Genomic DNA, 24,446 nt, shown 5'->3' on the forward strand with positions numbered 1-24,446 from the left:
ATTATTTAGTTGCTTGTTCATTGGCCACAAACAGGTCCCGTAACAGTTGGGTGAATGGCTCCCATGTTTTGAAGAAGCTGTCTTCCGACCCCCGGATGGCGAATTTGATTTTGTCCATTTGGAGAAATTCTGTTAGGTCGGACAGCCAGTCTGCAGCTTTGGGTGGTGCTGCTGACTGCCAGCCGAGCAGGATTCTACGGCGGGCGATCAGGGAGGCAAAGGTAAGGGCATCCGACCTCCTTCCCATGAAGAGATCTGGCTGGTCTGATACCCCGAAGACCGCCACTTTCGGGCACAGCTCCACCCTCACTGCCACCATTTTGGACATTGCCTTCAAGAAGACTGTCCAGTACCCAGCAAATCTGAGGCAAGACCAGAACATGTGGGCATGGTTGGCCAGGCCTCCTGGGCACCTTTCACATCTGTCCTCCATTTCCAGGAAGAACCTACTCATTCGGGTTCTTGTTAAGTGGGCTCTATGTACCACCATTGGTTGCGTTAAGTTGAGTCTTGCGCATGTGGAGGTGGAGTTAACCCTATGCAGTGCTCCACTCCAGAATCCCCACCCTATTTCGAGCCCCAGGTCTTCCTCCCATTTCTTCCTCGTCACGTTCAGTACAGTGTCGGCCCTCTTAGCACACTGGGGCTGGTTTAGCACAGGGCTAAATCGCTGGCTTTGAAAGCAGACCAAGGCAGGCCAGCAACACGGTTCAATTCCCGTACCAGCCTCCCCGAACAGGCAGAATGTGGCGACTAGGGGCTTTTCACAGTAACTTCATTTGAAGCCTACTTGTGACAATAAGCGATTTTCATTCATTTTCTATCAGTCGTCCGTATATGTTGCTACAGTTTCCTTTACCTAGAAGGTTTGCGTCCAGTAACTCCTCCAGTAGTGTCTGTTGTGGTGGTCGTGGGTACGCCGTCTTCCCCCAGAATCCTCCTCAGTCACTTCTCACTGCTGCCCTCTGTTGGATGCCCTCTCAGTTGAACAATGGTGATTGTAAATTACTTCGGGATCAGGTTACAGTCTTGTGAAAATAACTTGGAAGCAGAAGAGGCATTTGACAACTAACTCCTTTGTCTTGGTTTAAAGTACTTCTCAATAGGTATTAGCAAGTACTTTCAATATTTTCAGAATTTGTGCGCTGAATCAGCATGATGCACTATCAATTACGACAAGACGAGAGTAGAGAGTAATTGAGGCTTTATTACGCAGAGATGTGTTGCCTCCTACAGCTGCTGCCAAAATGGCTGCAGCTCAGTGAGCACACACATTTATACTCCGTCTACTGGGCAGAGCCAGCAGGCAGGGATCTACCCCAGTAACTGCAGTACAGGAGCCTTACCGTATTACATCTCGTATGTGTACTATATACAAACAGTGGTGACTACCAAACAGCACAAAAGGATGGAAAGAAAATCAATTGCGCATTTTGAATGTTTTAGAAGGAGGCAAGAGCGAGATACAAAACTCTACTTACTTCGTACTGCTCTGCAGTCGTGTGCTGAGCTTCATAATGGCGGTCAATGCATATTCCCGTGTTGTAAGTGCCGAGAGACTGGACTGCAGAATATTTTCTAAAACATCCAAAACTTCTTCTTCTGGATCCTAAATAGGAAAGCAAGGAAGTCATTAGAGTTATCAAGACAGGAATGTCCGTGTGGAGTTTGCACATTCTCCTCGTGTCTGCGTGGGTCTCACCCCTACAACCCAATAATGTGCAGGGTAGGTAGATTGACCACGCATAATTGCCCCTTAATAATAATGCTTGAAAAAAACCAATACAGGAGATGCAGAGTGCCTGCAGGAAGCTCAATAAAAGCTACAGGACTCAAACAATGCCTAAGAAAATGGGTCTTTTGTCAAACAGACAATTTCCATTTGAGGAAAATATGGTCCACCAGTGACATGACAATCTAGCTCAGAACTCCATGTCATGTTATAGACACATCATAAATGCCCAATTTCAGCATTCTCCAATGTAAACAAGCCAAACTTCCCAAGTATAGTTTAATATTAATTTAAGCACAGAACTTTTGACAATTCAATGGAGCATTTATTTTTCCTCTTCCAATAGAAAAATGATGGGCAAGAAAAGATCAGCTGGTCAATCCAGCCTTATATTACTAAAGTCCCGATTTTAGGCTTTGTGTTTTGGTCAAGTGCATACTGGGGGGCGGGGGGGGGGGGGGGAATAAGCCACACTTCTCTGCTAGCTCAGAAGAGCATTAAAGCATTGATAGAAGGCTCTTGTGGGTGGGCTACTTCTTCCACATCCACCACTTATACACTCAGTCACACCTGGGTACCAAGGGAGGTTAAATCACATATTTAACATTATATAAATGTGTTGAGACATTTTCAGCAACTGTGGCTTCTCTTTTGTCGAGTTTGACATTAACATTTAAGTATCTGAATATTGTTAGCATAACTGAAATACATCACAAATTAACCAACCATGCATATTTTTCAAGCTAATCGATGATGAAGAGTCTAATGTATAATGCTGTGGCATAATTTAAGTGTTGTTTTCATAGAATCACACTTTTACAGAGTGCAGGTTAACATAAATGATCAAATTTGTAACACTCCAATAAACAGTTTTAAGTGCAGAGATGACATTGTAAACGCAAATTGCATTTTAAATTCAAGTTGTACTCAGCAATGTTGTTACGTGAGGGAGATTAGGAAATTGGGTGCACCAATGACACTCCAATGTAGTAGGCAATTTAGGGGTTAAACCAACGGAGGAAAAAACCTGCTAGCCCAGAGTCAGAGGAATATACCCATACCTGGCCGAGTTACATTGTCCCATTGAGACTTAAACCCGTTAGTGGGAATGTACAGGAAGGCCTGGTTCATAAGAACATAAGAACTAGGAGCAGGAGTAGGCCATCTGGCCCCTCAAGCCTGCTCCACCATTCAATGAGATCATGGCTGATCTTTTGTGGAGTCAGCTCCACTTTCCGGCCCGAACACCATAACCCTTAATCCCTTTATTCTTCAAAAAAACTATCTTTCTTTATCTTAAAAACATTTAATGAAGGAGCCTCTACTGCTTCACTGGGCAAGGAATTCCATAGATTCACAACCCTTTGGGTGAAGAAGTTCCTCCTAAATTCAGTCCTAAATCTACTTCCCCTTATTTTGAGGCTATGCCCCCTAGTTCTGCTTTCACCTGCCAGTGGAAACAACCAGCCCGCATCTATCCCATCTATTCCCTTCATAATCTTATATGTTTCTATAAGATCCCCCCTCATCCTTCTAAATTCCAATGAGTACAGTCCCAGTCTACTCAACCTCTGCTCGCAATCCAACCCCTTCAGCTCTGGGATTAACCGAGTGAATCTCCTCTGCACACCCTCCAGTGCCAGTACGTCCTTTCTCAAGTAAGGAGACCAAAACTGAACACAATACTCCAGGTGTGGCCTCACTAACACCTTATACAATTGCAGCATAACCTCCCTAGTCTTAAACTCCATCCCTCTAGCAATGAAGGACAAAATTCCATTTGCCTTCTTAATCACCTGTTGCACCTGTAAACCAACGTTTTGCGACTCATGCACTAGCACACCCAGGTCTCTCTGCACAGCAGCATGTTTTAATATTTTATTATTTAAATAATAATCCCTTTTGCTGTTATTCCTACCAAAACGGATAACCTCACATTTGTCAACATTGTATTCCATCTGTCAGACCCTAGCCCATTCACTTAGCCTATCCAAATCCCTCTGCAGACTTCCAGTATCCTCTGCACTTTTTGCTTTACCACTCATCTTAGTGTCGTCTGCAAACTTGGACACATTGTCCTTCGTCCCCAACTCCAAATCATCTATGTAAATTGTGAACAGTTGTGGGCCCAACACTGATCCCGGAGGGACACCACTAGCTACTGATTGCCAACCAGAGAAACACCCATTAATCCCCACTCTTTGCTTTCTATTAATTAACCAATCCTCTATCCATGCTACTACTTTCCCCTTAATGCCATGCATCTTTATCTTATGCAGCAACCTTTTGTGTGGCATCTTGTCAAAGGCTTTCTGGAAATCCCGATATACCACATCCATTGGCTCCCCGTTATCTAGCGCACTGTTAATGTCCTCAAAAAATTCCACTAAATTAGTTAGGCACGACCTGCCCTTTATGAACCCATGCTGCGTCTGCCAAATGGGACAATTTCCATCCAGATGCCTCGCTATTTCTTCCTAGATGATAGATTCCAGCATCTTCCCTACTACTGAAGTTAAGCTCACTGGCCTACCCGCTTTCTGCCTACCTCCTTTTTTAAACAGTGGTGTCACGTTTGCTAATTTCCAATCCGCCGGGACCACCCCAGAGTCAAGTGAATTTTGGTAAATTATCACGAGTGCATTTGCAATTTCCCTAGCCATCTTTTTTAGCACATCAGGTCCAGGAGACTTGTCTACCTTTAGCCCCATTAGCTTGCCCATCACTACCTCCTTGGTGATAACAATCCTCTCAAGGTCCTCACCTGTCATAGCCTCATTTCCATCAGTCACTGGCATGTTATTTGTGTCTTCCACTGTGAAGACCGACCCAAAAAACCTGTTCAGTTCCTCAGCCATTTCCTCATCTCCCATTATTAGATCTCCCATCTCATCCACTAAAGGAACAATATTTACCTTAGCCACTCTTTTTTGTTTTATATATTTGTAGAAACTTTTACTATCTGTTTTTATATTCTGAGCAAGTTTACTCTCATAATCTATCTTACTCTTCTTTATAGCTTTTTTAGTAGCTTTCTGTTGCCCCCTAAAGATTTCCCAGTCCTCTAGTCTCCCACTGATCTTTGCTACTTTGTATGTTTTTTCCTTCAATTTGATACTCTCCCTTATTTCCTTAGATATCCACGGTCGATTTTCTCTCTTTTTACCGTCCTTCCATTTTGTTGGTATAAACCTTTGCTGAGCACTGTGAAAAATCACTTGGAAGGTTCTCCACTGTTCCTCAACTGTTTCACCATAAAGTCTTTGCTCCCAGTCTACCTAAGCTAGTTCTTCTCTCATCCCATTGTAATCTCCTTTGTTTTTTAAAAAATATATATTTTATTCAAGATTTTTTGGCCAAACATAACAGTACGTAGTGTTTCTTTTAAACAGCAATAAAGCAATATAAATAACAGTGGCCAGTTTTAAACGAATAAATAAATAATATATGAACAGAAACAAAAACCAAACTAAATGGCAACTGCCTTGTCAAAAATAAATACTCTCCAAAGATACAATCCAGCAGTCCAATATACATTACCTAAAACAAGTGCCTATACAAAAACATCCCTGAGAGTCCGTCCGATTCCTCCTCCCCCCCCCCCCCCCCCCCCCCCCCCCCCCCCCGCACCCCGGGTTGCTGCTGTTGTCTTCTTCTTTTCCATTCCCTCTATCTTTCTGTGAGGTAGTCGACGAACGGTTGCCACCGCCTGGTGAACCCTTGAGCCGAACCCCTTAGTACGAACTTAATCCGTTCTAACTTTATAAACCCTGCCACGTCGTTTATCCAGGTCTCCACACCCGGGGGGTTTGGCTTCCTTCCACATTAACAATATCCTGCACCGGGCTACTAGGGACGCAAAGGCCAAAACATCAGCCTCTCTCGCCTCCTGCACTCCCGGCTCTTCTGCAACCCCAAATATAGCCAACCCCCAGCTTGGTTCGACCTGGACCCCCACCACCTTCGAAAGCACCTTTGCCACCCCCACCCAAAACCCCTGTAGTGCCGGGCATGACCAGAACATGTGGGTGTGATTCGCTGGGCTTCTCGAGCATCTCGCACACCTATCCTCTACCCCCAAAAATTTACTGAGCCGTGCTCCAGTCATATGCGCCCTGTGTAATACCTTAAATTGTATCAGGCTTAGCTTGGCACACGAGGACGATGAGTTTACCCTACTTAGGGCATCTGCCCACAGCCCCTCCTCAATCTCCTCCCCCAGGTCTTCTTCCCATTTCCCTTTCAGCTCATCTACCATAATCTCCCTCTTGTCCCTCATTTCCCTATATATGTCCGACACCTTACCATCCCCCACTCATGTCTCTGAGATCACTCTATCCTGCACCTCCTGCGTCGGGAGCTGCGGGAATTCCCTCACCTGTTGCCTCGCAAAAGCCCTCAGTTGCAGAAACCGAAATGCATTCCCTTGGGGCAACCCATATTTTTCCGTCAGCGCTCCCAGACTCGCAAACGTCCCATCTACGAACAGATCTCTCAATTGTGCTACCCCTGCTCTTTGCCACGCTCCAAATCCCCCATCCATTCTCCCCGGAACAAACCTATGGTTATTTCTTATCGGGGACCGCACCGAGGCTCCCGTCCTTCCCCTATGCCGTCTCCACTGCCCCCAAATTTTCAAAGTCGCCACCACCACCGGGCTTGTGGTGTATTTCTTCGGTGAGAACGGCAACGGTGTCGTCACCATAGCTTGTAGGCTAGTCCCCCTGCAGGACGCCCTCTCCAATCTCTTCCACGCCGCTCCCTCCTCTTCTCCCATCCACTTACACACCACTGAAATATTGGCGGCCCAGTAGTACTCACTTAGGCTCGGTAGTGCCAGCCCCCCCTGTCCCTACTACGCTGGAAAAATCCCCTCCTCACTCTCGGGGTCTTCCCGGCCCACACAAAACTCATAATACTCTTCTCAATTCTTTTGAAAAAAGCCTTCGTGACCACCACCGGGAGGCACTGAAACACAAAAAGGAATCTCGGGAGGACCACCATTTTAACCGCCTGCACCCTACCTGCCAGTGACAGGGACACCATGTCCCATCTCTTAAAGTCCTCCTCCATCTGTTCCACCAACCGCGTTAAATTAAGCCTATGTAATGTACCCCAATTCTTGGCTATCTGGATCTCCAAGTACCGAAAGTCCCTTGTTACCTTCCTCAACGGTAAATCCTCTATTTCTCCGCTCTGCTCCCCTGGATGCACCACAAACAACTCACTTGTCCCCATGTTCAATTTATACCCTGAAAAATCCCCAAACTCCCCAAGTATCCGCATTATCTCTGGCATCCCCTCCGCCGGGTCCGCCACATATAGCAACAAATCATCCGCATACAGAGATACCCGGTGTTCTTCTACTCCCCTGAGTATTCCCCTCCACTTCCTGGAACCCCTCAATGCTATGACAATCCTGCCTCGTCCCTCTATGGAGCCGAAAATAATCAGAACCCCGTCCATTCGTGACCACGCTCGCCATCGGAGCCCTATACAGCAACTGTACCCATCTGATATACCCATCTCCAAAGCCAAATCTCCTCAGCACCTCCCACAAATAATCCCACTCCACTCTATCAAATGCTTTCTCGGCATCCATCGCCACCACTATCTCCGCTTCCCCCTCTGGTGGGGGCATCATCATTACCCCTAGCAGCCTCCGCATATTTGTATTCAGCTGTCTCCCCTTCACAAACCCAGTTTGGTCCTCATGAACCACCCCCGGGACACAATCCTCTATCCTCGTTGCCATTACCTTGGCCAGAATCTTAGCGTCCACATTCAGGAGGGAAATAGGCCTATAGGACCCGCGATGCAGCGGGTCTTTTTCCTTCTTTAGGAGGAGCGATATCGTTGCCTCTGACATAGTCGGGGGCAGCTGCCCCCTTTCCCTCGCCTCATTAAAGGTTCTCATCAGTAGCGGGGCCAGCAAGTCCATATATTTCCTATAGAATTCAACTGGGAATCCGTCTGGCCCCGGGGCCTTCCCCGCCTGCATGCTCCCAATCCCTTTCACTACTTCCTCCGTCTCAATCTGTGCTCCCAGTCCCGCCCTCTCCTGCTCCTCCACCGTAGGAAATTCCAGCTTATCCAGAAAGCACATCATTCTCTCCTTCCCATCCGGGGGCTGAGCTTCATATAATCTTTCATAAAATGCCTTGAACACTCCATTCACTCTCTCCGCTCCCCGCTCCATCTCTCCCTCCTCATCTCTCACCCCCCCTATCTCCCTCGCTGCTCCCCTTTTCCTCAGTTGGTGGGCCAGCAACCTGCTCGCCTTCTCCCCATATTCGTACTGTACACCCTGTGCCTTCCTCCATTGTGCCTCTGCATTACCCGTAGTCAACAAGTCAAATTCTACATGTAGCCTTTGCCTTTCCCTGTACAGTCCCTCCTCCGGTGCCTCCGCATATTGCCTGTCCACCCTCAAAGGTTCTTTCAACAACCGCTCCCTTTCCCTACCCCCCTGCTTTCCTTTATGTGCCCTAATAGATATCAGCTCCCCTCTAACCACTGCCTTCAGCGCCTCCCAGACCACTCCCACCTGAACCTCCCCATTATCATTGAGTTCCAAGTACCTTTCAATACACCCCCTCACCCTTAAACACACCCCCTCATCAGCCAATAATCCCATGTCCATTCTCCAGGGTGGACGCTGTTCTTTTTCCTCCCCTATCTCCAGGTCCACCCAATGTGGAGCGTGATCCGAAATAGCTATAGCCGTGTACTCCGTCCCCGTCACCTTCGGGATCAGTGCCCTTCCCAAAACAAAAAAGTCTATCCGTGAATAAACTTTGTGGACATAGGAGAAAAATGAAAACTCCTTACTCCTAGGTCTACTAAATATCCAGGGGTCTACTCCTCCCACCTGCTCCATAAAGTCCTTAAGCACCCTAGCTGCAGCCGGCCTCCTTCCGGTCCTGGACCTCGATCTGTCCAGCCCTGGGTCCAGCACCGTATTAAAATCTCCACCCATTACCAACTTCCCCACCTCTAGGTCCGGGATACGTCCTAACATACGCCTCATAAAGTTGGCATCATCCCAGTTCGGGGCATATACGTTCACTGAGACCACCCTCTCCCCTTGCAATTTGCCACTCACCATCACGTATCTGCCCCCACTATCCGCCACTATGGTCTTTGCCTCAAACATTACCCGCTTCCCCACTAGTATAGCCACCCCCCCTGTTTTTTGCATCTAGCCCCGAATGAAACACCTGCCCCACCCATCCTTTGCGTAGTCTGACCTGGTCTATCAGTTTCAGATGCGTCACCTGCAGCATAACCACATCTGCCTTAAGTTTCTTTAGGTGAGCGAGTACCCGTGCCCTCTTTATCGGCCCGTTCAGCCCTCTCATTCCATGTGATCAGCCGGGTTTGGGGGGCTCTTTACTGCCCCCCCCCCTTGTCGACTAGCCATCTCCTTTTTCAATCCAGCTCCTCACCCGGTTCCCACGTAGCCGCATCTCCCCCCAACTGCGCCCTCCCGCCCCGACCACCCCACCCCATACCAACTCCCCCTTCTCCCCAGCAGCAGCAACCCAGTTAACCCCCCCCCCCACCCCCCTGCTAGATCCCTCACTAGCGTAATTGCACCCCCCATGTTGCTCCCAGAAGTCAGCAAACTCTGGCCGACCGCGGCTCCCCCCCGTGACCTCGGCTCCCACTGTGCGAGGCCCCCTCCTTCCTGCTTCCCTGTTCCCGCCATGATTACCATAGCGCGGGAACAAAGCCCGCGCTTCCCATTTGGCTCCGCCCCCAATGGCCGGCGCCCCCAGCTCCTCATCCTCCCTCCCCCACGACATGGGGAAGAGAGAAAAGTTCCAGGGTCGCAGGATTAACAACTTCGGAAATCATCTCTTCCCCCTTTTCCCCCTCTTCACCCCACATGTTCGCCCCACCACTTTGTCCCAAACGTTCTTTTTCTAGCCCGCTTATTCCAGTTTCTCCTCGACAATAAATGTCCACGCCTCTTCTGTCGTTTCAAAGTAGTGGTGTTTCCCTTGATGTGTGACCCACAGTCTTGCCGGCTGCAGCATTCCAAATTTAACCTTCCTTTTGTGCAGCACCGCCTTGGCCCGATTAAAGCTTGCCCTCCTTCTCGCCACCTCCGCACTCCAATCTTGATATACGCGGATCACCGCGTTCTCCCACCTACTGCTCCGAGTTTTCTTTGCCCATCTGAGGACCATCTCTCTGTCCTTATAATCGGAGAAATCTCACCACTATGGCTCGAGGAATTTCTCCAGCCCTCGGTCTTCGCGCCATAACTCGATAGGCTCCCTCCACCTCCAACTGGCCCGTCGGGGCCTCCAATCCCATTAACGAGTGCAGCATCGTGCTCACATATGCCCCGACGTCCGCCCCTTCTGCACCTTTGGGAAGACCAAGAATCCTTAAATTCTTCCTCCTCGCATTATTCTCCAGCACCTCCAGCCTTTCCACACATCTTTTGTGTTGTGCCTCGTGCATCTCTGTCTTCACCACCAGGCCCTGTATGTCGTCCTCATTCTCAGCAGCCTTTGCCTTCACGACCCGAAGCTCCTGCTCCTGGGTCTTTTGCTCCTCCTTTAGCCCTTCAATCGCCTGTAATATCGGGGCCAACAGCTCCTTCTTCATCTCCTTTTTAAGTTCTTCCACGCAACGCCGCAGGAACTCTTGTTGGTCAGGGCCCCATATTAAAATGCCTCCTTCCGACGCCATCTTGCTTTGTGCCTGTCTTCCTGGCCGCTGCTCTAGAGGATCCACCGCAATCCGGCCACTTTCCTCTCCTTTTTCCATACGTTTCCAGGGGGGATTCCCTTCTGGTTTACCGCACAGTGTTTTTAGCCGTTAAAATTGCCGTTGGGGCTCCTATTAAGAGCCCAAAAATCCTTTCCACCAGGAGCTGCCGAAACGTGCGACTTAGCTGGTCATCGCCGCACCCGGAAGTCCGTAATCTCCTTTGTTTAAGCACAAAACACTAGTGCTTGATTTTACCTTCTCACCCTCCATCTGTGTTTTAAATTCCACCATATTGTGATCGCTCCTTCCGAGAGGATCCCTAACTATGAGATCCTGAATCAATACGGTCTCATTACACAGGACCAGATCTAGGACCGCTTGTTCCCTCGTAGGTTCCATTACATACTGTTCTCGGAAACTATCGCGGATACATTCTCCTCCTAAAGGCTGCCTTGACCGATCTGGTTAAACCAATCGACATGTAGATTAAAATCCCCCATGATAACTGCTGTACCATTTCTACATGCATCAGTTATTTCTTTGTTTATTGCCTGCCCCACCATATTGTTACTATTTGGTGGCCTATAGACTACTCCTATCAGTGACTTTTTCGCCTTACTATTCCTGATTTCCACCCAAATGGATTCAACCTTATCCTCCATAGCACCGATGTCATCCCTTACTGTTGCCCGGATGTCATCCTTAAATAACAGAGCTACACCACCTCCCTTACCATCCACTCTGTCCTTCCGAATAGTTTGATACCCTCGGATATTTAATTCCCAGTCGTGACCATCCCCTTTAACCATGTTTCAGTAATGGCCACTAAATCATAGTCATTCACGATGATTTGCGCCATCAACTCATTTACCTTATTCCGAATACGACGAGCATTCAGGTAAAGTACACTTATGTTGGCTTTTTTACCTCTGTTCTGAACCTTAACACCTCGATCAGTAACCTCTCCTAAGTCATATTTCCTCTTAACCTTTCTCCTAATTTTCCTTGTCGTTGAACCCATATCTTCATGTAACAACCTGCCGCGTCGCTTACCATTAATGTTTTCACTTCCCGTTTTATTCCTTTTAGTATTCCTGGTCCTATTCACTGAGCTCCCCTCAGTCACTGTACCTTGTACTGTCGCCCTTTTTGATTTTTGACTATGGCTTCTCTGCCTTACACTTTCCCCCTTACTGCCTTTTGTTTCTGTCCCTGTTTTACTACCTTCCAACTTCCTGCATCGGTTCCCATCCCCCTGCCACATTAGTTTAAACTCTCCCCAACAGCTCTAGCAAACACCCCCCCTAGGACATCGGTTCCAGTCCTGCCCAGGTGCAGACCGTCCGGTTTGTACTGGTCCCACCTCCCCAGAACCGGTTACAATGTCCTAGGAATTTGAATCCCTCCCTCTTGCACCATCTCTCGAGCCATGCATTCATCCTCTCTATCCTGACATTCCTACTCTGACTAGCTCGTGGCACTGGTAGCAATCCTGAGATTACTACCTTTGAGGTCCTACTTTTTAGTTTAACTCCTAACTCCCTAAATTCAGCTTGTAGGACCTCGTCCCGTTTTTTACCTATATCGTTGGTGCCTATGTGCACCACGACAGCTGGCTGTTCACCCTCTCCCCCCAGAATATCCTGCAGCCGCTCCGAGACATCCTTGACCCTTGCACCAGGGAAGCAACATACCATCCTGTAGTCTTGATTGCATCCGCAGAACCACCTGTCTATTCTCCTTACAATTGAGTCCCCTATCACTATAGCCCTGCCATTCTTCTTCCTGCCCAGTTGCGCAGCAGAGCCAGCCATGGTGCCATGAACCTGGCTGCTGCTGCCTTCCCCTGGTGAGCCATCTCACTCAACAGTATCCAAAGTGGTACATCTGTTTTTCAGGGAGATGACCGCAGAGGACACCTGCACTGCCTTCCTACTCTTGCTCTGTCTTTTGGTCACCTATTTTCTATCTCCCTCAGTACCTTTCACCTGCGGTGTGACCAACTCGCTAAACGTGCTATCCACTACGTCCTCAGCATCGCGGATTCTCCAAAGTGAGTCCATCCGCAGCTCCAGAGCCGTCAAGCGGTCTAACAGGAGCTGCAACTGGACACAAGGGTGATTCACTTGAGATTCTTTGGTCTTTTGGGATACTTCTGTCTGACCAGCTATTAGCTCATTACAGAGTCTGATGGTCTCTTTTGTCAGCCAACGGGAAGTTAGTTGCATATCAATGGCATGAGTCTGTTCTTTTGTACAAACGGGAGTGGGAAATAAAACAGCCAAGATAACGCTGATGGGTTCAAGTCTGAGCACCCCAAAAGAGAGAGCCTTTGTTTGTTTAAAGGGCAGGGCAGAGCTCAGAGAGAAAGAAGAGGAATCCTGGTTTGAACAGGTACAGGAGAAGGAAGATTGGAAAAGTCACCCAGAGAGGTCATGAAAGAAACTGCTCCAAAAACAGACTTTCGAAAAGGGTTCTAAAGGAACTTACAGCAGAGAACTGCTTCGGAAATACAAGTATCATCTTCTCTTGTCCAAATTACATAGTTGGCCTAAATCCTCTCACTATCCTCAGTGAACATACCCCGATACAATTGCTGTTGAACGGGCGTGTAAAGGACGGGGCAGTCAGCCAGAACAGGATAGCAAGGTGGTCACTTATGCTCCAAGGCCAGGACATTGTAGTGAAACATACCCACCCCTCCACCTTCCTGGCAGACAACATAGCATATAGGGGGGAGCCTCACGAATGCCTGATTCCTGCAGTAAATGACCCCAAGGGGCCATTTCTGCCTAAACAAATGGGGGGAGAAATCAGGGGAGCCAGACAGACTCAGAACAGCTTAAAGATTTATGTTGATGGATCTTCCATGGTGGAGGACGGAAACAGGAAAACGGGATGTGTCATCTATGTGGAAGACTACGAAAGCAAGCCCCCGAGGGAGATAGCCCCCGAACTTCCTGCATACGAGTGCCCAGACTTCAGAGCTAGCAGCAATAGCTTACATAGTCAGCGGCTCTAATCTGTTTCCCACACCAGCAGACATGCATTCAGATAGTATGTATGTCTGCAACAGTTTAATGGATTTTTTGTCCCGATGGGCAGCAAGGGGATTTATCTCGACGGATGGAAAGCCTCTGCCATCAGCCCCATTACTGAGATTCATTTTCCAGACCATCCAAGGAAGAGAGTCGGGAATAATAAAAGTCAAGGCGCACCACCGCACCTTCCCACTTGGGAATATAAGAGCAGATGGATTAGCCAAACAAGGAGCCCAGGAGCGAGAATTTTGGCAACCACCCGTCACTGAATGCATTGAAGCTGTTACTGTCAGTCAGACCAAGGTCGAAGACCTGAAACAGGCCCAAAGCAGCGACCAGGACCTGAAACAGATTCAGGAAGGGTATATCACGCCCCCTTTGACAAATGGTGGAGCACTTTAGAGTAAAACAGCGATTCCACACAGCATACCACCCCTAATCCAGTGGCATTGTAGAGAGAATGAACAACACCCTGAAAGACATGGTCCCCAAAATCGTTCAGCAGAACAACCATTCCTGGAATAAAGTCCTGCCCTTCGTACTCATGGTAGTGAGAAATACTGTCTAGTTCCACCGGTTTCACTCCCCACTTCTTAATGACCGGTGACCGATGCGGGAAATCAAACCTCTATTGGGGTTGGATTTATCAGGGCCTGAAGTCACGGCCCTCACCCACGAGAATGCATTCAAAGGGATTATACAAAACTTACAGGCAGCACAACAGGCCGCAGCGATTAACATGGGCAAACGGTAACAACAGAGCAAGGCCTACTTCGACGGGAAAGTAAATCCCGTCGAGTACGAGGTCGGGAATAAGGTAATGCTCCGAGTTATCCATAACACTGTCGACAAGAACATCCTTCAATTTACTAAAGTTACCACAATTTATCAACCAAGTGGTAAAATTTCCACAGGGTCACCCAATCGTCCACGGTAACTTCAGTAGGAATTCCAGGCCCCAGAGGGAAAAAAAAACAGTACTGTTGTGGATATTCAGTCAAAAACACAACAGGTAAATTAGTGGTGAAAGTTGTCAATTCAGCTAACTGCCTAACTTCAAAGTGCAACAGGTTCTTCATTTTTAATTCAAAAAGCAAGCAGCTCTTTCTGAATAGCAGTGAAATAATTATGTTCTCTGTTCCCAACACCCCCTCTCAACTTTTTTATGCTCACCTTCCAGGCTGTTCATGATCTTTCTCCCTCAGGAGCAGGACAAGGTTGTATCCTGGATCCTTCCATTTCAGTTGAAGACATGTCAGGGAGCCCCGGGTTAACTATACCCCAATTTTACCTCTTGCCCCCAAAATGAAGCCCCAGCCACTGCTTGGCACTTTCTTCTTACTGGTACAACAGCTTGCATTTATATACGTCCTTTAACTTGGGAAATGTCAAAAAGTACTAGGAGTGAAGGACATGAAAGTGAACTAGGTGGAAGGTTGCTTCAGACCCAGAGAGAGGGAGTCGTGGAGGGGCAAGAGATCAGAAGATCATTCTGTAACACAATATAATGCAATAGCTCTAAGAATGTCACCCTTACATTGTCCTTGCATAATCCAAATACTAAGAAATAGTTCAGTGGTCACCAGAGTATTAAAGAAGTGAAAGCATCATCAACCAGTTGCAATGCAGTTGTATAAGGCTTTCATTGACTCTCAGGTAAAGATAAGTCCTCCCAGTGAGCTAATATTGTTGATGCACATAATCACACCTGAACCAGTGGTTCCACGTCAAACCTTCCCGGCAGCAGAAGATCCCCATATTCTCCAATACACCACAGTGCCACTTGCACCAAGGGTTGCTGCAAAACAGAAATGGAACCAAGTTCAAACACATCTGCTCGATATAGACCAGATCATTTTCAGGCAAATTCAGACATTTTAACTCATACATTCACAGATAAAGCATGTAACAGAACATATGAAAACTAAATTATGGTGGATAGAAAGGGAAAGTATGCAAAAAGTAAAGGAGCAAAAAAGAAAAGGGTGGGGAGGTTGCCAATATTCAGCCATTTCTATTCATACCACATTATATCACAATATCACAAAATGGCTGAAAGCATTGGATATGAAAACGGCTATATTCCCGACAACATCCTGACCAACAGTGCTGAAGATTTGCATTCGAGAATTAGCTGCACCTTTAGCTAAGCTATCCCAGTACAGCTACAACACTGGCTTCTAACCGGCAATGTGGAAACTTGCCCGGGTAGGTACACAAAAGGCAAAACAAATACAACCTAGTCAATTATAGCTCCATTAGCATCCTCTTGGGCAGATGCTACTGATACTGTGATAGACAGATGCATCTGTGGCAGGCAGGTTGGTGAGGATGAAGTCAAGTATGTTTTTCCCTCTTGGTTCCCTCACCACCTGCTGCAGTCCCAGTCTAGCAGCTGTGTCCTTTAGGACCGGGCAAGTTCAGTCTGTGATGGTACTACCGAACCACTCTTGGTGGATATTGAAGTACCCCAGTACATCTGCGCCCTTGCCACTGTGCTTCTTCCAAGTGGTGTTCATCATGGTGAAGTACCGATTCATCAGCTGAGGGTGGGCAGTCCGTGATAGAAGGTGTCAGTGGTATCAAGTAGCACTTACACATCAATAACCTGCTAACTAATGCTCAGTTTGGGTTCGCCAGGACCACTCTGCTTTTGACCACTTTACAGGTCGGTTCAAACCTGGACAAAAGAGCTGCGCTCAAGAGATTAAATGAGTGCAACTGCCCTCGACGTCAAGGCGGCATTTGGCAGAGTGCGGAATTAAGGACAGATAGGCCGTGGCACAGGGGTTTCGTCGCTTGACTAGTAATATAGAGACCCAGGGAGGACCCGGGTTCTTATCCCACCATGGCATAAGGTTGAATTTCAGACCCCAAACAAAAATCTGGAATTAAATTAATTCTGACCATGAAACCATTGCCAACTGTCTTAATAACCCATCTTGTTCCCTCATATCCTTTAGGGAAGAAAACCTGTCATCTTTACCTGATCTGGCCTACATGTGACTCCAGACTGACAGCAATGCGGTTGACTCTTGCTGCTCTTTGAAATGGCCAATCAAGCCACTCACTTGCATTCAACCACTACAAATGGAATAAAAAGGATTAAACTGGACGGTATCGACATAGGCACTGGAAACGACAATGGCAAACCTAGCCCTGTCGACCCTGTAAAGTCCTCCTTACTAACATCTGGAGGCGTGTCAAAATTGGGAGAGCTGTCTCCCATACTAGTCAAACACCCAATTGTAGATATACTTTACAGAATCATACCTTACAGATAACATCCCAGACACCACCACCATTCCTGGGTATGTCCTGTTCCATTGGCAGGACAGACCCTGCAGAGGTGGAAGCACAGGGGTATACAGTCATGGGGGAATTGCCCTTGGAGTCCTCAACATCGACTTTGGACCCCCATGAAGTTTCATGGCACCAGGCGAAAGGAAACCTCCTGCTGATTATCACGGACTGCCAACCTCAGCTGATGAATCGGTACTTCACCATGATGAACACCACTTGGAAGAAGCACAGTGGCAAGGGCGCAGATGTACTGGGGTACTTCAATATCCACCAAGAGTGGCTCGGTAGTACCACCACAGACTGAACTTGCCCGGTCCTAAACGACACAGCTGCTAGACTGGGACTGCAGCAGGTGGTGAGGGAACCAAGAGGGAAAAACATACTTGACTTCATCCTCACCAACCTGCCTGCCACAGATGCATCTGTCTATCACAGTATCAGTAGCATCTGTCCATCACAGTATCAGCAGGAGTGACCATACAGTCCTTATGGAGACAAAGTCCCATCTTCATATTGAGGATACCCTCCATAGTTTTGTGTGGCACTACCAGTGTTAAATGGGATAGACTTCAACCAGGTCCAGCAGCTCGAAACTACACATCCTTGAGGCGCTGAGCGCCATCAGCAGCAGAATTGTACTCAACCACAATCTGCACCCTTAATGCTCCAGCATATCCCCCACTCTACCATTACCATAAATCCAGGGGATCTACTCTGGTTTAATGAAGAGTGCAGGAGGGCATGCCAGGAACAACACTAGGCATATGCAAAAAATGAGGAATCAACCTGGTAGAGCTGCAAAACAGGATTACTCTTGTGCCAAACAGCATAAGCAGCAAGTCACACAGCTAAGTGACCCCACAGCCAACGGATCAGAATCTAAGCTCTGCAGACTTGCCACATCAAACTGTTAATGGTAGCGGGCAATTAAACAAGGGGGATACAAAAGTATCTCCATGCTCAATGATGGAGATGCCCAGCACATCAGTGAACAGATAAGGCTGCAGAATTTGCAATAATCTTCAGGGCCAGAAGTGCTGAGTGAATAATCCATCTTAGCCTCCTCCAGAGATCCCCACCATCACAGATGCAAGTCTTCAGCCAACTTGCTTCACTCCATGTGATATGAAGAAAATGCTGAAGGCACTGGATGCTGTAAAGGCTACGGGCCTGGACAACTTTCCAGGAATAGTACTGAAGACTTGTGCTCTAGAATTTGCCATGCCGCGAGCCAAGCTGTTCCAGTAAAGCTACAACACTGGCATCTACCCTGTGGAAAATTGCCCAGGTATGTCCCGTACTCAAAAAACAGGACAAACCCAATCCAGCCAATTACCGCCCCATCAATCTACTTTTGATCACCAGCAAAGCGATGGAAGGGGTTATTAACACTTATTCAGCAATAACCTTCTCTCAGGCACCCAGTTTGGGTTCTGCCAGGGTCACTCAGCTCCTGTCCTTATTACAGCCTAGGTTCAAACATGGACAAGAGAGCTAAATGACAAAGGTGAGCTGAGAGTGACTGCCCTTGATATCAATACATCAAGGAGTCCTAGCAAAACTGGAGTCAATGGGAATCAGGTGGAATGTTGGTTGGAGTCATACTCGGCACAAACAAATATGGTTGTGGTGATTTAAGGTCAATCATCTCACCTTCAGGACATCACTTCAGGAGTTCCTCAGGGTACTGTCCTAGACACAACGATATTCAGCTGCTTCATCAATGATACTCCATCCTTCCATTGCAAGGCGATAAGTGGGGATGTTCGCTATTGACTGTACAATGTTCGGCATCATTCGCGATTTCTCAGATACTGAAGCAGTCCATGTTCAAATTCAACAAGACCTGGACAATATCCAGACCTGGGCTGACAAGTGGTAAGTAACATCTCCAACACGAGGGGATCCAACTATTGCCCCATGACATTAAATGGCTTTACCTTTGCTGAATCATAGATCTTCCCCCACTATCAACATCCTGGGGGTTACCACTGACCAGAAACTGAACTGGACTAGCCATATAAAAATTTGTGGCTACCAGAGTAGGCCAGTGGCTAGATGTTCTGCGGCAAGTAACCCATCTCCTGACTCCCCGAACCGTGTCCACCATCCAAAAGACACAAGTCAGGAGTGTAATGGAATACACTCCACCTGCTTGCATGAGTGCAACACGCAATAAGCGCAATACCATCCAGAACAAAGCAACTTGCTCAATTGCTTGTCTGCGTGGGTTTCCTCCGGGTGCTCCAGTTTCCTCCCACAAGTCCCGAAAGAAGTGCTGTTAGGTAATTTGGACATTCTGAATTCTCCCTCAGCGATCCCTAACAGGCACCGGAGTGTGGCGACTAAGGCATTTTCACAGTAACTTCATTGCAGGTTAATGTAAGCCTACCTGTGATACTAATGAAGATTATTAATCCACAAACATTCACTCCCTCCACTACTCCCGAACAGTGGCAGTAGTGTGTATATTTGCAAGTTACACTGCAGGAAGTCACTAAGGTTCCTTAGGCAGCACTTGCCAAACCTATGACCACCATCATCTAGAAGGGCAAGGGCAGTAGATAACTGGGAATGCCACCACCTGGAGAATCCCCTCCATGTCACTCGCCATCCTGACTTGGAAATATATTGCCGTTCCTTCACTGTCCCAGAGTCAAAATCTTGAAGCTCCCTCCCTAACAGCACTGTGGGCGTACTACACTTCAGGGCCTTCAGTGGTTCAAGGCAGCAGCTCACCACCACGTTGGGGCATCTAAAGATGGGCAATAAATGCTGGTCCAGCCAGCAACACCCACATCCCATAAACAAATTAAAAAAAGGAACCCGGACAAAATTGAAGTCAATAGGAATCAGGAGTTAAAATTCTCCACTGGTTAGAGTTATACCTAGCACAGAGGAAGATAATTGTGGCTGTTTGAGACCAATCACCTCACCCCTTGGGCACTGTTGCAGGAGTTTCTCAGAGTAGTGTCCTTGGCCAAGCCATCCTCTGTGGTGAGGATGTTCACTGATTATTGCAGAATATGCAATACTACCTGCACCTCCTCAGACACTGAAGCAGCCCATGTCCACATGCAGCATATTTGGGCAACATTCGTGCCACAAGTGCCAGGCAATGACGGTGTGCAACAAGACAGAATTCAACCATCTCTACTTGACATTCAATGGCATTACCATCACCAGATCCTCCAATATCAACATCCTGGGGGTTACAAGTGACCCCAAAACTGAACTGACCAGCCGAATAAATACTATGGCCACAAGAGTCGGTCAGAAGGTGGGACTCATGTGGCAAATAACTCACCTCCCGACTCCCCAAAGCTTTTGCACCACCTACAAGATACAAGTTAGGGCTATGGTATAACTCTTCACTTGCCTAGAACGTATGCGGCTCTATCAACACACAAGAAGCTCGACACCACGTAGGACAAAGCAGTCTGCTTGATCTGCACCCCATCCATCAATTTAAATATTCACTTCCTTCACCACTAATGCAGTAAGAAGTCTAACAACACCAGGAACACAGGTGAACCTGAGGAAGGAACAGTGCTCCGATAGCTAGTGATTTGAAACAAACCTGTTGGACTTTAACCTGGTGTTATAAGACTTCTTACTGTGCTCACCCCAGTCCAACACCGGCATCTCCACTTCATGGTGACTAATGCAGTGGCAGCAGTGTGTACTATATACAAGATACACTGCAACAACTCACCAAGGCTTCTTCAACCAGCACCTTCTAAACCCATGACCTCTACTAGCCATTATAACCGAGATGATTACTTTGGTCACCATGTTACTCCATCATGCACAGTATTACAGGATGCTTGATGTCCATTTCGTGTTATTGTTGATAAGCTACAAGTTAAATGGTTTCCGAGCAGAATGCCTGCTTAACATTATTCTGGTTGGTTTAATATAGATAACAAAAACGGGGTTAAATATCTCATACATCAAACTCCTCACACTCAACGGCTATTACACAGATGCATTTGCCACATCAAGTGCAGGTGTCATTAGTTCAGATTTTTTGTAATCATCTCTACATCAATAGTTTTGAAGTTCCAATTGTTAATGTTGACTCTGATCCAAGACAGACCATTATTTTTGCAATGGAGCTGCTTAATCCTTATTACCTACCTGTGAAATATCCACCCTTATGGCCTGATAAAGCCTCTGCACGTTGAATGTATGAAGGGAATTTGCACTACTGATGAGTTGAATCAACAGAGGCACCGAGTCATCTCGAACATAACTACCAGCCTGTGAAATGAAGGAAAATAAACACATTGTAGCACTGAAATTTATTCCAGAACATTCTAAGAATTAAAGGAACAAAAATTGAAGGAAATTGTTCGGAGGCAATACATACTGTGGTGAGCACCCTCATGATGGTGTCGATATGCCATCTCTTGTTTGGTGCATATCTGGAAAAAACATTATGGATAACATGAGGTGTCTGTGTTTAGCCAATTAAATGAAAAGAATATAGTGGATATTTTATATAGGAAAGAGCTGCAGTGTCCAGTATTACAGTCCCAGACCAGACGCTAAGAGTGTCCAGGATACTGGACTGGAACCCCAATATTCTATTTTAATTTGTAAGACTGAGGAGAAAGGATACCTTGCTCCATGAGTGATTGCACAAAGAAATAGGGACATGGCATATTAAAACAAACTTTATTACTCACACAGTATTAAAATATCTTTAACACCTCACCAAAATTCACTTACAATTACTCTAAACAATATTACTCAACACAGTAAATACAATACCCTTAACAGCCATCTTATTCCCACTTAAACAACAAAAAACATATCAACTCTCAATCCACTGGGACTACCGGTGGTAGCGTGTAGAAGGTTGCACACAAGGTAGCTCTGCCAAGATCCTTGTTTTTTCCCGGGTAAATTGGTAACAAACCCGATCCGTCAAATTGTATTTGCCAAAAGGATGTTGAAAGCCCCGAAAAAGGCTGTTGAAAAGGGTACGATTGGTTGTCCTTCAAAGGAGGCAAAGAGTGTGTGTGTAGCTCCTTGGGAGGTGGTTGGTGGAGTTGACCTCAGCAGATGCGGCTGCGCCTATCAGAGTGGAAATGTTGACTGGGATAATGGCACTAGATATGGACACCTACATATTGGCCACGATGCTAGCGCTGAGGTTGGAACCATGTCTTCCTCAGGTGATTGGGGAAGATCAGACAGAATTTGTCAAAGGCCAGCAATTGGCATCCAATGTGTGGCGATTGCTTTCTCCGTCTGAGGGGCCCAATCCAGAGATAATCGTCTCGTTAGATCCCAGAAAGGCATTTGATAGGGTAGAATGCATATCTTTTTGCGGTTTTGGAGAGGTTCGGGCCCAAGTTTGTTTTTTAGATATGCCTGTTGTACAAAACTCCCTTGGCTAGTGTTTGCCCCAATACCATGTGCTCGGGTTACTTTCAACTAAATTGTGGTTCGAGCCAGGAGTGTCCACTGTCCCCCCCCCCCCTCTTGTTTGCATTGGTAACAGCGCCATTGGCCATCGCTTTGAAGGCTGTGGGTCAGTGGATAGGGGTAATCAGGGGAGAGGGTGTACCTGTATGCCGATGACCTGGACCCGGTCCGCACCATGGGTGATATAATGGAACTACTGAGGTGCTTTTGCTTCTTTTCAAGATACAAGCTAAACTAGGAAAAGAGTGAGTGTCTTCCGGTGATCCCCCTCCCGGGAGGGGAGCCAATCTAGGGGTGCCACTATTTTGCATGGCCGGTTTCAGCTTTAGATACCTGGGGGGGCCAAGTGGCTCGGTATTGGGCCTGACTTTGGAAACTGAATTGTAGTAGTCTGGTGGGTAGAGTTAAGACCAATCTGCAAAATTGGAATAACCTTCCCCATTCTTTGGTGGGCAGGGGCCAGCAGATCAAGATGAACATTTTGCCATGATTTTTGTTTCTGTCCCAGTGTCTGGTTTTCCTTCTTAAATCTATTTTTGGGAGGGTCAAGAATATATCATTGGGGGGCCTGGCATTGCCAAGCCTGATATCTTATTATTGGGCAGTTAATGCAGAGGTAGCGTTCGGTTGGTGTAGTGATCTGCGAGCTACATGGGTGCAGATAGAATTGAGGTCATGTAGGGTGTCAGATCTGGGGACATTAGTGACAGACTCTCTCCCGTTCTCACCGACAAAGTATTCGTCAAATCCAGTGGTTGTTTCCACTTTGAAGATATTTTAAATTGGGGTCAGTGTCGAAGCTGGTTCTCATTTGTTCTTTGCATCTGTTCGAGTTGCCAAGATTAGTTGCCACATTCAGGGGATGGGAAGGGTCAAGAGTGGGGAGAGTGGGCGATTTGTTCCAAGAGGGACAGTTTGCCAGCCTAGAGAAATGGACGGAAAAGTTTGGGCTCTCGGGTTCAGATTCAGATTTCTTCAAGTTCGTAATTTCATGAAACGGATTTTCCCGACATTCCCCGGGGCAAGGGGGATCTCTACATATCTAGTGGAGAGGGTTTTTTCACTCGCAGGGTAGGAGGAGAGGTGGAATTCCGGTATTTACGGACGGATTTTGTTCGAAGATTCGGTGTCAGTGGAAAGGGTTACGGCTAGGTGGGAGGAGTTGTGCCGATATTAGATGACTAGGTGTGGAGCGAGGCCCTTTGCAGGGTGAACTCCATGTTCGCATATGCGAGGCTTGGTTTGATTCAACTTAAGGTAACTTCTAGGGTGCATCTGACCAAGTTCAGAATGAGTCGTTTCTTTGCAGGGGTAGTGGACAGATTCGAGCTCAGTTCAAGTGGTCCAGATAACCACACACAAATGTTCTGGTCTTGTCCCAAACCCGTGAGTTCCTGGGTCTCCTTTAGCACCATGTTGCCGATTCTGAAGATTGAGTTGGAGCCCTATCCTTTAGTGGCCATACTTGGGCTGTCAGACCCATCGGACTTGTCCTGACCTTCACTTCGCTGATTGCCCGGAGGCAAGTAATGCTGGGATGGAGGTAGTCATCTCAACTTAGTACCTCGGTGTGGCTGGGAGACCTAATGGAGTTCCTATAGCTCAAGAAAGTCAAGTACACAGTGAGGGGTGCAATTGAAGGGTTCTATTGGAGATGGCTGCCTTCTGGGTTTTTTTCAAGGAATTGGTAAACCTTAGTTGTTAAGGGGTGATGGGTGACAAGGAAAGGAGGGGTTCAGGTTTTGTGAAGGGTTACTTTATGTTGTTGGTTTTTTATGCATGCAACAGTGTTTACTCTTCATTATTTTGTACTGTATAAAGTGAAAAACAGGAATAAAAACATATATTTTTAACTCTCAACCCACTGTTAAAGCATTGGCACTCAGGAATATTTGCTTTCCAGAAGTGTTCTTTGAGAAAGAAAGATCTTTTAACACTGCTTTGAGGAAAAGATCTGACGTTAGCTCTTTTCTCTCCCTACAGATGCTGCCAGACCTGAGATTTTCCAACATATTTTCTTACGGCAACTGTATTGCCTGCCTTTATGAAAGAGATGGGAGTAGTCCCATGGCAGTTTACGCATTGAGGTTTCACCCTCTATTTTGTGGGAGACGTTGTAGGCGGTGATCTGGGTAGAGATAGCGTTTCAGGTGCATGCAGCACTGGAGGGAGGGAGGAACGAACAACAGAAATTGATAGATGCAATT

The 24,446-nt window shown here is 47.0% G+C and overlaps 1 protein-coding gene across 2 annotated transcripts in view; it reads right to left on the reverse strand.

Moving 5' to 3' along the window:
- The window catches only part of LOC140428291 (AP-1 complex subunit gamma-1-like), a 263,950-nt gene that overhangs the window by 91,996 nt on the left and 147,508 nt on the right, over positions 1 to 24,446 (reverse strand). For both annotated transcript variants that reach the window (XM_072514604.1, XM_072514603.1), the window contains exons 13-16: positions 21,176 to 21,230; positions 20,944 to 21,066; positions 15,209 to 15,298; positions 1,482 to 1,609 (exon numbers count right to left, since the gene is read on the reverse strand). In XM_072514604.1, the coding sequence (XP_072370705.1) occupies positions 1,482 to 1,609; positions 15,209 to 15,298; positions 20,944 to 21,066; positions 21,176 to 21,230 (396 nt within the window). The remainder of the gene's footprint in view (positions 1 to 1,481; positions 1,610 to 15,208; positions 15,299 to 20,943; positions 21,067 to 21,175; positions 21,231 to 24,446) is intronic.

Source organism: Scyliorhinus torazame, chromosome 8 (assembly GCF_047496885.1).
Source record: "Scyliorhinus torazame isolate Kashiwa2021f chromosome 8, sScyTor2.1, whole genome shotgun sequence".
In the NCBI taxonomy this organism is placed as follows: domain Eukaryota; kingdom Metazoa; phylum Chordata; class Chondrichthyes; order Carcharhiniformes; family Scyliorhinidae; genus Scyliorhinus; species Scyliorhinus torazame.